The sequence below is a fragment of the Acinonyx jubatus genome, chromosome B4 (genome assembly GCF_027475565.1).
Source record: "Acinonyx jubatus isolate Ajub_Pintada_27869175 chromosome B4, VMU_Ajub_asm_v1.0, whole genome shotgun sequence".
Lineage (NCBI taxonomy): Eukaryota > Metazoa > Chordata > Mammalia > Carnivora > Felidae > Acinonyx > Acinonyx jubatus.
In genome coordinates, this window is record NC_069387.1 from 80,058,358 (window position 1) to 80,074,236 (window position 15,879).

The 15,879-nt window shown below is 35.1% G+C and overlaps 3 protein-coding genes across 3 annotated transcripts in view; all 3 read left to right on the forward strand.

The window, feature by feature from the left end:
* Positions 1-15,879, forward strand: part of LOC106970341 (olfactory receptor 6C1-like) — a 164,173-nt gene that overhangs the window by 89,623 nt on the left and 58,671 nt on the right. The window lies entirely within an intron of this gene.
* The window catches only part of LOC106970340 (olfactory receptor 6C3-like), a 165,644-nt gene that overhangs the window by 89,509 nt on the left and 60,256 nt on the right, over positions 1-15,879 (forward strand). The gene's annotated exons all lie outside the window — the stretch shown is intronic.
* LOC128316407 (olfactory receptor 6C6-like) lies at positions 7,315-12,073 on the forward strand. The gene has a single exon (XM_053226349.1). The coding sequence runs from the start codon at positions 8,884-8,886 to the stop codon at positions 9,820-9,822; it is 939 nt and encodes a 312-aa protein (XP_053082324.1). The 5' UTR covers positions 7,315-8,883; the 3' UTR covers positions 9,823-12,073.

Genomic DNA, 15,879 nt, shown 5'->3' on the forward strand with positions numbered 1-15,879 from the left:
CATACTTTGCTTTCTTGACTTCACATCTTCCTTTAATTCTCTTAACACCTTTAGACAGTTGTTCTAAACTCTGTCTAGTGGATCCACCATTAAGTCTTTTTCAGGGAAAAATTCTGTTGATTTCTTTTGAATGCGCCATATTTTCTTGTTTCTTTTTATGACTTGTGATTTGTTGTTGTTGAACACTAGATACTTGAATCCAATAATGTGATAACTCTGGAATTCAGATTCTTCTCCTTCCCCAAGGCTGCTATTTTTTGTTATTGTTTCTGTTTTCATTTATTTTTTGATGGTTGTAGACCAGTGCAGACTCTGCCAACACTGCATCTCTGGTCCTGTGCACTTCGCAGAGCCTCAGTCCCAGTGGTGCTGCTGAGCCCCTCCCGTGGAAGACCTGCACACACCTCATTAAAACTACACAACCCACCCTACCAGCCTGGTCCTAGTGGCAGTGACATGTCTCTTGTCACTGGCACACAAACTTTGCAGGCACTGTGTGCCCCACTCCCTCCAAGATGTTCTTGGAGGCACAAACCAGGCACAAGCCTGACAGTGTGCAAACAGCCGCAACAGGGCCAGGACCACTTCAAAGTGCCCTGGGGCTAGAGGAAGTTTACCACACAGCAGTCCCCTGTGGTCCCAGCAGTGGGCTGGGGGAGGACATTTGGTCTGATTGCAGGCTCCACCCACCAAGGATAGCTTCTCAGGAGACCACACAGTTTCCTGTACTTAGGTGCCGCTGCATCTCTGGCAAATACCTGGTCTGACCAAATGCAGCCCAAAGCAGACACAGATTGATCCACTAACACCCCAGAGACACAAGGCTACCCACAACAGGCAAAGAGAGCCACTGCAGAAGATTGGAATGTAGGAAAAAGTGGCCAAGACTCAACAGCAGGGCACATGCAACACAATACACATAGGAGACACCCATGAAGCACCAGGTTCTAGTGAGCAGAGGGCATGACACTGCAGGACACTACAGGACCTCTTCTTCAAAAAGCCATTACTTTCAAGAGCAGGAGATGCAGCTGACTTTCCTGACACAAAGAATTAGAAAAAATGAGATAGAGGGATATATCTCAAATGTAATAATAGGACAAAACCACAGAAAGAGACCTAAGTGAAATAGAGATAAGTAATATGCCTGATAGAGAAGTTAATGATCGTAAAGATACTCACTGGTCTTGAGAAAAGGGTGGAGGATCTCAGCGAGACCCTTAACAAAAAGATAAAAAGGAAACTATCAGAGATGAAGAACACAATAAATGACACTTTAAAAACCCTAAATGGAATAAATAGCAGACTAGAGAAAGTAGAACAACAAATCAGCAGCCTTAAGGACAGAATAATGGGAAGTAATCAAGCTGAGAAGATGAGAGAAAAGAAATTATGCAACATGACAACAGATTTAGGGAATTCAGTAACTACATCAAGTTTAATAACATTCACATTATAGGGATCTCAGAAGGAGAAGAGAGAGAAAAGGAGGCAGAAAATTTATTTCAAGAAATAATAGTTGAAAACTTCCTGAATCTGGGGGAAGAAACAAAAATCCAGTTCCAGGAAGCAGAGATTCCCCAACAAAATCAACCAAAGGAAGTTCACACCAAGACACATACTAATTACAATGGCAACATGTAGTGATAAAGAGAGAATTTTACAAGCAGAAAAGAAGATAGTTACATAGAAGGCAACACTTATAAGTCTGTCAGCTGATGTTTCAGCAGAAAATTTGCAGGCCAGAAGTGAATGGCATGATATATTCAAAGTACTAAAAGGAAAAAAACCTTGCAGCCAAGAATACTGTATCCATCAAGGCTATCATTCAGAACAGAGGAGAGATAGAGTTCCCCCAGTAACAAACAAAAGTTAAAGGGGTTCATGACAACAAAACCAGCCCTAAAAATCAGTCAAGAGATTCACAAGTAAAAGGGTATAAAGTATGACATCATATACCTAAAACATGGAGGGTAGAGGAGTAGAGAATGGGTTCAAACTTAAGCGACCATCAACTTAATATACACTGCTATATGCAGGAGATGTTATATACAAACCTAATGGTAACTACAAATCAAAAGCAGTAATAGATACACAAAAAATAAAGAGAAAGGAATACAAGTACATCACTAAAGAAAGCCAGAAAACTGAGAGAAGAGAGTAAGAGAATAAAGAAACAGAGAAGAGCTACAAAAAAAACACAAACGGGTAACAAAATGACAATAAATGCACACCTATTAATAATTACTTCAAATGTAAATAGACTAAATACTCTAATCAAAAAACACAGGGTGATGGAAAGGTTAAAAACAAGGCCCATCTATATGATGCCCACAAGAGACTCATTTCAGGCCTGAAGACACCTGAAGATTGAAAGTAAGCGGATGGAGAAACATTGATCATGCAAATGGCTGTGAAAAAACTGCAGTAGCAATACTTATATCAGACAAAACAGACTTCAAAACAAAAACAGACAAAGGATACTATGTAATCATAAGGAGAACAATCCAGCAAGAAGATATAACAATGTAATTATTTAAGCACCAAACATGAAAGCACCCAAATGGGTAAAACAGCTAATAACAAACATAAAAGAACTAATTGATACAATACAATAATACAATAATAGTAAGGGACTTTAACACCCTATTTACCTCAATGGCTAGATCATCCAAATAGAAAATCAATAAGGAAACTGGCTTTAATGACACATTGGATGAGATGGATTTTACAGATATATCAGAACATTCTGTCCTACAATAGCAGAATACACATTCTTTTCAAGTGCACACTGAACATTCTCCAGAATAGATCATATGTCAGGCCACAAAATAAGTCTCAACAAATTCAAAAAGATTGAAGTCACGCCATACATCTTTTCTTACCACAATGCTATGAAAGTAGAAATCAACCTCAAGAAAAACCTGGAAAGAACATAAATGCATTAAGATTAAATAGCATGATACTAAACTATAAATGAGTCAACCAAGATGCCACACAGGAAATCAAAAAATATATGGAGACAAATGAAAATGAAAACACAGTGGTTCAAACCTTTGAGATGCAGCAAAAGTGGTTCCAAAAGGGAAGTTTATAGCAATACAGGTCTATCTCAAGAAGCAAGAAAAAAGCTCAAACAACTAATATTACATCAAAATAGGAATAAATAAGACATAAACCCAGGAGAAGGAAGAAAATAATACAGATTAGAGCAGAAATAAACAAAATAGAAACTAAAAAAATAGAGACTGGGTCTTTGAAAAGATCAATAATATGGATACAACTTCAGTTAGACTCAAAAAAAGAGGACTCAAATAAACAAAATCACAAAAGCAAGAGGAGAAACAGCAAATGACACTACAGAAATACAAAGAATTATAAACAAATATTATGAAAAATTATGTCAAAATATTGGACAACCTAGAATAAATGTATAAATTCTTAGAAACATATAAGCCACCAAAACTGAAACCAGAGGAAAATTTGAACTGATAAATTACCAGCAATGAAATTGAATTGATAATCAAAAAAACAAAAACAAAAACAAAAAAACCCAACAAACAAAAGTCAAGAACCAGATGACTTCACAGGTGAATTCTACCAAACATTTAAAGAAGAGTTAATACCTATTCTCAAAATTTTCCAAGAAACAGAAGAGGAAAAAAGCTTCCATATTCGTTCTATGAGGTCAGCATTACTCTGATACCAATACCAAATAAAGACATTAAAAAAAGAAAACTAGGCCAATATCTCTGATGAACATAGATGCAAAAACCCTCAACAAAATATTAGCAAACCAAACCCAAAAATACATTTAAATAATTATTCACCATGATCAAGTGGGATTTTTTCCCCTGAGATACAAGGGTAGTGCAAAGCAATCAATATGTTATATCACATTAACAAAAGAAAGGATAAAAATCATATAATCATTTTAATAAATGTAGAAAAAGCATCTATTTGACAAAGTATAATATTCATTCATGATAAAAACCCTCAACAAGGTAGGTGTAAAAGGAACATACCTCGATAAAATAAAGGTCATATATGAAAAACTGACAGCTAACATCATAGTCAATGGAGATAAACTGAGAGCTTTTCCCCTAAGGTCAGGAATAAGACAAGGATGTCCATTCTCACCACTTTTATTCAACATAGTACTAGCAGTCCTATCCATAGCAATCAGACAAGAAAAAGGAATAAAAAGAATCTAAATTGGTAAAGAAGAAGTAAAACTTGCTACTTGCAGATGACATACTATATAGAGAAAACCCTAAAGACTCCACCAAAAAACTACTAGAACTGATAAATGAATTCAGTAAGAAAACAGGATACAAAATCAATGCACAGGACTCTGTTGCATTTCTATATACCAATAATGAAGCAGTAGAAAGAGAAATTAAGAAAACAAACCCATTTAGGGGCACCTGGGTGGCTCAGTCAGTTGAGCATTGGACTTTAGCTCTGGTCATGATCTCACAGTTCATGGGTTTGAGCCCTGCATCAGGCTCTGTGCTGACAGCTTGCTCAGAGCCTGGAGCCTGCTTCAGATTCTGTGTCTCCTTCTCTCTCTGCCCCTCCCCCGCTCACACTTTGTCTCACTCTGTTACTCAAAAATAAATAAATGTAAAAAAAAGCATTAAAAGAAAAGAAAAGAAACCCATTTACAATTACACCAAAATAAATAAATAAATAAAATACCTAGGAAAAAACTTAACCAAAGAAGTAAAAGACCTGTACTCTGAAAACTATAAAACAATGGTGAAAGAAATTGAAGATGACACAAACAAATTGAAAGATATACCATGCTCATTGCCTGAAAGAACAAATATTGTTAAGATGTCTATAGTACCCAAAGCAATCTACACATTTAATGCAATACCTATCAAAATACCAACAGCATTTTTCACAAAACTAAAACAAGCAATCCTAAAATTTGTAAGGAACCACAAAAATAAAAAAACCCAAATAGCCAAAGAATCTTGAAAAAGAACAAAATCAGAGATATTACAATTCCAGACTTCAAGTTACATTAAAAAGCTAGCTACTAATCAAAACCATAGGGTACTAGAAGAAAAGCAGACACCTAGATCAATGGAACAGAATAAAGAGCCCAGAAATAAACACATGATTCAATAACTCTTTGACAAAAAGAAGCAAAAATATGCACTGGGAAAAAATGGGAAAAACTTCACCAATGGTGCTGGGAAAACTGGAAAGCTACATGCAAACCACTTTCTTACACCAAACACAAAGGTAAACTCAAAATAGATTAAAGACCTAAATGTAAGACATAAAACCATAAAGTTCCTAAAAGAGAGAACAGGTAATAATTTCTCTGGCATTGGTTGTAGCAACATTTTTCTAGATATGTCTCATGACATAAGAAAACAAAAGGAAAAATCATGTTAGGATGGCTAAAAACAAAAACTAAAGAAACAGTAAGTACTGCTGCTGATGTGGAGAAAAAGGGACCTTCATGAGCTATTGGTGGAAATGCAAACTGGTGCAGCCACTGTTGAAGACAGTATATATGGAGGTTTCTTAAAAAATTAAAAGTTGTGGGGTGCTTGAGTGGCTCAGTCAGTTGACTCTTGATTTCGGCTTAGGTCATGATCCCAGGGTTGTAGGATTGAGCCCCACACACTCTGTACGGATACAAAGCCTGCTTGATATCCTCTCTCTCTCTCTCTCTCTCTCTCTCTCTCTCTTTCCTTCTGCCCCCCCCCCCATCTCTAAAAAAAAAAAAAATAGAACTACCATAAGATCCATTAGTTCCACTACTGGACATTGACCCAAAGAATATGAAAATACCAATTTGAAAAGATACATGCACCCCTATGTTTCTGAAGCATTATTTACAATAGCCAAAACGTAGGAGCAGCCCAAGTGTCCATGGATAGATGAATAAAGAAGGTGTATGTGTGTATATATATAAATATACATGTAATGAAATATTAGTTAGCCATAAAAGAGAATAAAGTCTTGCCATTTTCATCAACATGGATGAGTCTAGAGAGTATAATGCTAAGCAAAATAAGTCAGTCAGAGAAAGACAAATACCATTTGATCTCACTCATGTGGAATTTAAGCAATAAAACCAATGAAGAAAGAAAGAAAAAAAGACAAACCAAAAACAGACTCTTAACTATAGATAACAAAGTGATGGTTACCAGAGGGGAGGTGGGTGAGGGGATGAATAAAATAGATGAAGGGATCAAGAGTACATTTATCATGGTGAGCACTGAGTAATACATACAATTGTTGAATCAGTATATTGTACACCTGAAACAAATACAACATTGTATGTTAACTACGCTGGATTAAAAATTTTTAAGTGTGCTTATAGTCAATTTAAAGAAAAAACAAAGAAAAAGGAAAAAAAGAATTTGCAACCAACATTCTTGAAAGTGAAGGAAAGACAGGGACGCCTGGGTGGCTCAGTTGGTTAAGCATCTGACTTTGGCTCAGGTCATGATCTCTCAATCTGTGGGTTTGAGCCCCGCGACCAGCTCTGTACTGACAGCTCAGAGCCTGGAGCGTGCTTCAGATTCTGCATCTCCCTCTCTTTCTTCCCCTTCCTTGCTTGCACTCTGTCTCTCTATCTCTCTCAAAAATAAACAAACATTAAAAAAAAAACTGAAAAAAAAAAAGAAAGTGAAAGAAAGACTAGGGAACTATTCCAAATTAAAGGAGACTAAAACATGGTAATTAAAGTAACATGTAATTCTAAATTGAATTTTTTTTGTATAAAGAAAATTTTTAGACAATTGGTGAAACTTAAATAGGATTGGAGAAGAACATGTTAATAATGTAGCAATGTTAATGTCCTGATAGCAATGGTTATATTGTACTTATCTAGTAGAACATATTCTTTCTTGTCATAAACACATACTACTCTACTGAGAGCAGATGGAGGATCAAATGGTGCAGGAATAAAAGATCTTAATTGTGTATTTGTTCTTTTATTTATGTTTATATTGTTTCAAAATTTAAAAATAAGGAAACATGTAGGTACTGCCGTACACCTTCAATTTGGGGCATGTGTCATAAATTAATGAAATCCTAACATTGACTAGGAAGCAAGAGAGAGGTTTCTTTTTGGGGTAAACCCTCTTACATGTAGAATTGGTCATATTGTCCCAGGGAAGTGGAATATGTGAAATGCTTGTTGGCATCAACTTTAAAGTTTGAATTAGTTCTAGCTACCTTTTGGGGGGAATATCTGTTTTGTTTTATAGTCAAAGAAATTAAGTTTTTTAAATTTATTTATTTTTGACAGAGAGAGAGAAAGAGAGAGAGAGAGAGAAGTGGGGGAGCAGCAGAAAGAGAGGGACAGAGAGGATCCCAAGGAGGCTCCACACTATCATGAACTGTGAGATCATGACCTGAGCCAAAATCAAGAGTGGGATGCTTAACCAACTGAGTCATCCAGGTGTCCCAAAGAAATTCAGTTCTATGGTTAAAGCAATTCACAGTTTTTATTTCCTTCCTTCTTTCTTTTGGTTGTTATTGTTTTTATTTTATATTTTACATACATGCCCCCTGACACTAGTCTTAGGGGGCATTATTTTTTTTTGTAATTTTAATTAATCCCCGTGTGTCTCTTATGAGCAAAATGATAAAACTGTGGCTCTAATTGTTAGCACACAATTTGAAGCAAGAATTCTTTGTTACAAAATTCGGGTTCCTTTCATATGGGAAACTTCCTAAAACATCTTTCTATTTAGAGCATTGCATTTTCACTTAGAATTTTTATGGAGATATTCTCCTTCATTTTAATATATAAGAAAAGAAGACAGAAAATGAATCTTATCTGGCCTGAAAGAGGATTTTAACTGAATTATTTGTAATGTCTGGGTCATTTTAATGAGCGTGAGTGAAAGTGAAAGATATTAAAAGATGCAGATAATTTCCAGAATACATATCTGTTTTAGAATTCTTCTCCAGAAAACCTTTGGAATTAAATTTCCTCTTAAAATATTGAATTTTTTTATAATATTGTAAGAGAGAAAATACTCATATTTATTTTTTACTCCTGTTTTTACCATATTCCCACAGGGAGAAAAGTATACCAATGTATCCAAGATATGGTAAGTCATTTATAATTAGCAATAAATATCTAGATCATATATAAAAGCAATTCTGCAAGTACAAGTCAGATAATATCCATTGACTTTAGAACTGTCATAGATTTTTCTATTTTCATGCAGATGCAATAGTCAAAACTTCCTGATTAAATGCAACTAATATGAGAAGATTGATGTGTTTGAAACCAAAGAAAAATAATAAAGTGAAATGAGATGAAGGAACAATGGGGATGTACTACATCGGGACAAAATAATTAATGAATATTAATTATTAGAATATTTCAATCATATAAAAATATGTAATTGTCATTATTTCTATATTTCACATATTTTTTAAGTGTTTTAGTGAGCTAAGGACTTTTGAATAAACGCTGTAAGTTGACATTGGTACAGTTTTCTAGATGTTATAAGTATTTTTTCAATAATTTATAAGATATACAAAGAAAATACATTTAAAGTCATACTTATATTTACTTAGAACATTTAAACAGAATTCAGCTCATCTGGAGATGATCAGCTCAAATTTAAATTATCTTTCAATTGCAAATAGGGAAAAAGAAAAAATTCAATACTGTTATAACTGTGGCTCAAATGGAACAATCAGAGGCTGCATAGGTTGATCTATGCTATAATTTTAAGTATCATCTGTCTTGTTAAATTGGATCAACCTTTTAAACTTGTTTACATTTCTGACTATGTTTATCTTTCTGTCTGTAGTTTTTTAAAAAAAATTTTCTTCTTTCCACTTTTGGGGTTGTTTTCCTATGTCTATTTCATAGGACTCAAATCTGAAATGAGGAATCAGTCAAGAGAGATGGAGTTCATTCTCCTAGGACTGACCAATGACCCACAACTGCAAATTGTGATTTTTGTATTTCTCTTTCTAAATTATGTGTTGAGTGTAATGGGGAACTTATCCATCATCCTTCTTACCTTGCTAGATCCTCGCCTCAAGACTCCCATGTATTTTTTCCTCCGAAATTTCTCCTTCTTGGAAGCTTCATTGACAACAGTCTGTATTCCCAGATTCCTGATAAGCATCGTGACTAAAAACAAAACAATATCCTATGATAGTTGTGCATCTCAGTTATTCTTTTTCCTCTTATTAGAAATTACAGAATTTTACCTACTGGCTGCCATGTCTTTTGACCGTTATGTAGCAATCTGCAAACCCCTACATTATCCAGTGATTATGAACAACAAAGTGTGTTACCAACTTCTATTCAGTTCATGGACATCAGGCTTTCTATTTACATTTCCACCATTGGCCTTGGGACTGACATTGGAATTCTGTGCTTCCAGAGTAATTGATCATTTCATGTGTGACATTTCCCCTGTGCTGCAGCTTTCTTGCACTGACACTCATTTCCTGGAATTATTTTCATTTGTCTTAGCTATTTTAACACTCCTGGTCACATTGCTGTTAGTGATTCTTTCTTACACATATATTATCAAGACCATTCTAAAAATCCCCTCTGCTCAGAAAAGAACAAAGGCTTTTTCTACTTGTTCTTCTCATATAATTGTGGTCTCCCTTACTTATGGTAGCTGTATCTTTAATTACATAAAACCAACAGCAAAGGAAAGGGTGACTTTATCCAAAGGTGTAACTGTTATCTATACCTCAGTTGCCCCTTTATTAAACCCTTTCATTTACACTCTAAGAAACCAGCAAGTGAAACAAGCCTTCAAAGATATACTCCAAAAGATTTTCTCTTTTTTCAAAAAATGAAAAGAAACTTTAATTTTTAAATCTTGGAGAAACAAGTAAATAGAAATGTTTACTCATTTCATAAGTTAATTTAACCTGCCCTTCAATTAGTTAACCTGACAATATTTTAACCAGAGCTTTCAGCACAATACATCTATCCTTTCCTGTTTCTCTTTATGATTAGCATTCCTTTCTGTGCCTCAGCAGGAGTCCTCTCTTTAGTTAACAACACAAATGTTAAATTTCATTTACTTTACAAAACATGGTACTGACCTCCTCAAAAAAAAAAGTATTAGATATTCATCATAAGAATGTTATCAATTATACAGACATCAATATAACAACATGCGCTACCACTGGGGCTCTAGGAAATTCTTCAAATGTCATTCCAATATTTTCAACAAGGCAAGAAAAAAAGGCAGGCTTCAAATCATAAAAGGCTCATATGTCCTAAAATGCACCAGGACTTTATCTGGTAGGTCTAGAGACCTAAAAATCTGGAGTGAATAAGAATCACACACCTGGTTAGCTTTTTTTAAACAAAGTCAATGTTCTTATCCCTAAAATGTCTTTTCAATTTGTCTGGATTGATGTATAGAAACATGGACTGTAGCCGATTCTGATGCATGTGGCTCCAATGAGAGTTTTATTTCTTGTTGTTGTTTTTTTTTTAATGTTTATTTATTTTTGAGAGAGAGACAGAGAGCAGAGAAGGGGCAGAAAGAGAGGGAGACAGGAGCCAAAGTGGCTCCATGCTGACAGCAGAGAGCTGGGGCATCCACAAACCCTAAGATCATGACCTGAGCTGGAGCCAGATGCTTAACTGACTGAGCCACCCAGGCACCCCGAGAGTTTTCTTTTTTAATATAAGAACCTATGCAAGTAGATTTTTATTTTTAAAGACTGCTATGTTAAACATATTGAGGATGGGTTTTTGGATGTTGGAGTCAGGAAGACAAGTTAGAGGGCTAATATTTTAAACGAAATGAGTTTTCTGAGAGTTGAAATGCAATAGAGTCAATGAATCTGAAGCTCCAGGTGATGGTTCCAGGGATATTTAGGAAAACAAACTGAGCCAAACTGTTGAACATTTGGATATATGGCATAAATGAAAACAGACTTTTTGTGTCTTCCTTGGACTTTCCTTCTGCCCACTCCTGCATGTACTCACTCATATATTTAATTCTTTTAAAGAAGGGAGCATTACTGATACCCTGTCAGATTTTTTAAAAATGACCTTCAAAGAAATCCCTGAAATATATAGAGTCCCATATTGAATATAATTTTCCATCAGAGAAACATGAGTGAAAAAATCACTAAGGTATTTAATGCTGTAACTACTATGCATGTGGCCCTGAAAAGAAAAAAATTAAGTTCAGGTTTGTGTTCTGATTTATTTTACTATTTTAAGCCTGCACTGTTAACCATCTTCTTTTCTATGGCAATTAGAAGGAAATAACCTCAAGTTATTATATTCTAGGCCCCCAAGCTTTCTAATAAGCTCTTTAAAAACTACTAGGCTCTTATTAGATATGGTTTGTGAGTATTTTTTCAGTCGTTGGGTTGTTGTTTCACTTTCTTGATAGTGTACTTTGGCCACAAAAGTTTTAATTTTGATGAAGTCAAATGTATTTATTTATTTATTTTATTTTGTTACTGGTGCTTTTGGTGTCATATTTGAAAAATCATTGCTTAATCCAAAGTTGCAAAGATGTATATTTATCATTTATTTTAAGAAATTTATAGTTTTAGATCTTATATGTAGGTCTTTGATTTCTATTGAGTTAATTTTTGTGTATGGTTTGAGGTACAGATTAAAGTCACATTTTGCATAAAAATGTTCAGTTATCATTAACATGATTTGTTGAAAAGGATATTATTTCCCCATTAATAATCTTGGCACCCTTGTGAAAAATCAATTAACCATCCATGTATGGGTCTAGTATAGGATTCTCAGTTCTCTTCCTTTGAGCTATGTTTAATTGCTATTTCAGTATCTCACTGTCTTGATCAAAGTAGTTTATATTAAGTTTTGACATTAGAAAGTATTACTTTCAATTTTGTTCCTCATTTTCAATACTGTTTTGATTATTCAGGGTCCTTTGAAATTCCAGATGAATTTCAGGATTAGCTTGGCCATTTATGCAAAAAGAGCAGTTGAAATTTTAATGAGGATTGCACTGATTCCATAGAGTAGATAAGTTTGGGCAATATTGCCATCTTAATTAACAATGTCAAATCTACTATCCAGTAACATGGGATGCCTTTATTTATTTAGGACTTTAAAAATTTTTTTGTTTTGTTATTTCTTTTGTACAAGTGTTGCACTCCTTGGTTAAATTCATATAAACTAACTTCTACAAGGGAACAATAAAAAAACCAAAAACTCAACAAAATATAGACAAAAGATAGACAAAATATAGACAAAAGATAGACAAATGGACAAAATGACATGAAAAGATGCTCCAGAACAGTAGTCACTAGGAAAATGCAAGTCAAAACCACAATGACATACCATTTTGCAGTCACTAGGGCAGTTATAATATGTATGTGTGGTGTGTACATATATGTTGGTTATATACATCACAAAAAATAACAAGTGCTATTATACAGAATAACAAGTGATGATGTACAGAAATTGGAACGCTCATACATTGCTGGTGGGAATGTAAAATGTGCAGCCACTCAGAAAAGTCTGGCAGCTCATCAAAAAGTTACATATAGAGTTATGATATAACTCAGAAATTCTACTTCTAGGAATTGAAAACACATGCTCACACAAAAACTGTTACACACATTTCCATAGTAGCATCGTGCATAAGGGCCAAAAAGTAGAAACAACCTAAGTAACCTTGAAATGATGAATGGACAAAAAAAAATGTGGTATAAGAATATCTCATTTTATTGGGATATTGCTTTGCTTTATTGCACTTTGCATATATTGCATTCCTTACAAATTGAAATTTGTGGCAATCCTGCATCAAGCAAATGTAGTCACCATTTTTTCAACAGCATTGCTCATCTCTGTATCACATTGTGGTAATTCTCACAAGAGTTCAAGCTTTCTCATTATCATTATATTTGTTATGGTAATCTGTGACCTTTGATGTAGTAACATACAATAGTAATTGTAATTGTTTTAGAACCCATAAACAATGTCCATATAAGGCATGTGATCAGTAAATGTCATGTGTGTTCTGACTGTTCCACTGACCAGCTGTTCCCCTTTCTCTCTCCTCTGGCCTCTCTATTCCTTGACACACACCAATATTAAAATGAGGCTAAATAATGACCCTACAGTGGTCTCTAAGTGTTCAAGTGAAAGGAAAAATCACTTGTCTCTCACTTTAAATCAAAGCTAGAAATGACTAAGCTTAATGAGGAAGACATGTCAACAGCCAGGACAGGCCAATAGCTAGTTCTCTTGTGCTAATTATTAAGTTGTGAATTCAAAGAAAAAGTTCTTGAAGAAATTAAAAGTGCTACTCCAACGAACACATGAGTGATAAGAAAGTGAGTCTTTTTTCTTTAAATTGTTTAACATTTATTTATTTTTGAGAGGCAGAGCAAGACAGAGCACGAGTGGGGGAGGGGCACGGGGGGGGGGGGGGAGACACAGAATCCAAAGCAGGCTCCAGGCTCTGAGCTGTCAGCACAGAGCCCGACAGGGAGCTTGAACTCACAGACCACGAGATCATGACCTGAGCTGATGAGCCACCTGAACTGACTGAGCCACCCAGGCACTCCAAAAGTGAAACAGTCTTATTGATGACATGGAGAAAGTTGTAATGGTCTGGATAGAAGATCAAACCAGCCACCACATTCCCATAAGCCAAAGCCTAATCCAGAGCAATTTCTTCAATTCTATGCAGATTGAGAGAGGTGAGGAAGCTACAGAAAAAAAAAAAAGTCTGAAGATAGCAGAGATTGGTTCATGAGGTTTCATTTTTGTATTTTTGCTGTTTTTGTATTTTTTTATGCCAGTTAGTTAATATACAGTGTAATGCTTTCAGGAGTAGAACCCAAGTATTCATCACTTACATATAACACCCAGTGCTCATCCCAAGTGTCCTCCTTAATGCCCATCACCCACTAGCCCATCCCCCTACCCAATACCACTCTAGTAACCCCATTTGTTCTCTGTATTTAAGAGTCTCTTATGGTTTGCCTCCATCTCTGATTTAATCTTATTTTTCCTTCTCTTCCTCTATGTTCATCCACTGTGTTTCTTAAATCCCACATATGATTGAAGTCATATTTGTCTTTCTCTGCCTGACTTATTTCACTTAGCATAATATGCTCTAGTTCCAATCACATTGTTGCAAATGGCAAGATTTCACTCTTTTTAATCACTGAGTAGTATCTATTTTGTGTGTGTGTGTGTATGTGTATATATACACATACACACACACACACACACACACACACACATACATACACACACCAATTGCACTACTAGGTATTTATCCAAAAAGGCTCATGAGATTTAAGGAAAGAAGCCATCTCCATAAGATAAAATTACAAAATGAAGCAGGAAGTATCATGTAGTAGCTGCAGCAAGTTATCCAGAAGAGCTAGCTGAGATAATTAATGAAGGTAGCCTAAACACCAATTTTTTAAATGTAGATGAAAAAGACTTATAGTGGGAAAGATGCCATATAGAACTTCTATAGCAAAGAAGAGTAGCCAATGCCTTGCTTCAAAGCTCCAAAGGATAGGCTGACTCTCTTGTTAGGGCTAATGCAGCTAGTAACTCTAAATTGAAACCAATGCTCATTGACTATTCTGAAAATCCTTGGGCTCTTAAGAATTATGCTAAACCGGGGTGCCTGGGTGGCTCAGTCAGTTAAGCATCCAACTTCAGCTGAGGTCATGATCTCACAGTCTGTGAGTTTGAGCCTCCCATTGGGCTCTATGCTGGCAGCTCAGAGCCTGGAGCCTGCTTTGGATCCTATGTCTCCTTCTCGCTCTCTCTGCCCCTCCCCCACTCTGTCTCTGTCTGTCTCTCTCTCTGTCAAAAATAAACAAACAAAAAAAGAATTACGCTCTGTGCTCTGTAAATTGAATAACAAAGCCTAGATGACAGCACATCTGTTTAAAACATGGTTTACTAAATATTTTAAGCTCACTGTTGAGACTTTTCAGTAAAAGATTCCTTTTGAAATATTGCTTTTCACTGACAATGCACCTGACCACTCAAGAGCTCTCATGGAGTTGTACAATAAGATTGATGTTGTTTTCATGGCTGCTAACACAACTATTCTGCAGCCCATGGACCAAGAAATAATTTTGATTTTCAAGTCTTATAATCTAAGAAATACATTTCCCAAGGCTACATTTTCCATAGATACTAATTCCTCTGATGGATCTGGGCAAAGTAAATCGAAAATTTTCTGGAAAGGATTTACCACTCTGCTGCCATTAAGAACATTTGTGATTCATGGGAAGAGGCCAAAAAGTGCCAACATGAAGAAGAGTTTGGAATAAGTTGATTGCAGTATACAGTATTTATAAACATTATCAGTTATTGTTCTGTGTAGAAATAATCAAACCCTGGACGTTGGTCAAAATCACTATATTATGCAAATGATAGTGACCCTTGGAAGAAATTCAAGGTATAATTTTTTATTTCTGTGTTTGGGGATCTTTCTATATTTTAAACCATTTGTAAATTAAAAATTCCTGATCCATTCTGGTTGTGTCAATGTAATCAAATTTATTAAGTATATCTTACATAAAAGCATATGCAATCATTTTTATCCCATAGATTTGGGCAAATATTGACAAAACATATGCAGAATATCTTCATTATACTAAATAATTCTCTTTGCCTCTTCAAAACCATTCCCTCTACTCTCCATGCCTGCCATTGAATTCAGGTATCCACTGATGTCCTATGGTCACATACATTACTTTTGTTTTTTTCTGGAATTTCTTTCTTTTTCTTTTTTCTTTTTGGAATTTCTTATAAAAGAAATCACAAATTGTGAACTTTAAAGTTTGGTTTCTCTTGTTCAGTCATATTTTTGACGTTGACCCATTTTATTGCATGCATCCTTACTTTTTTCCTTTTTGCTA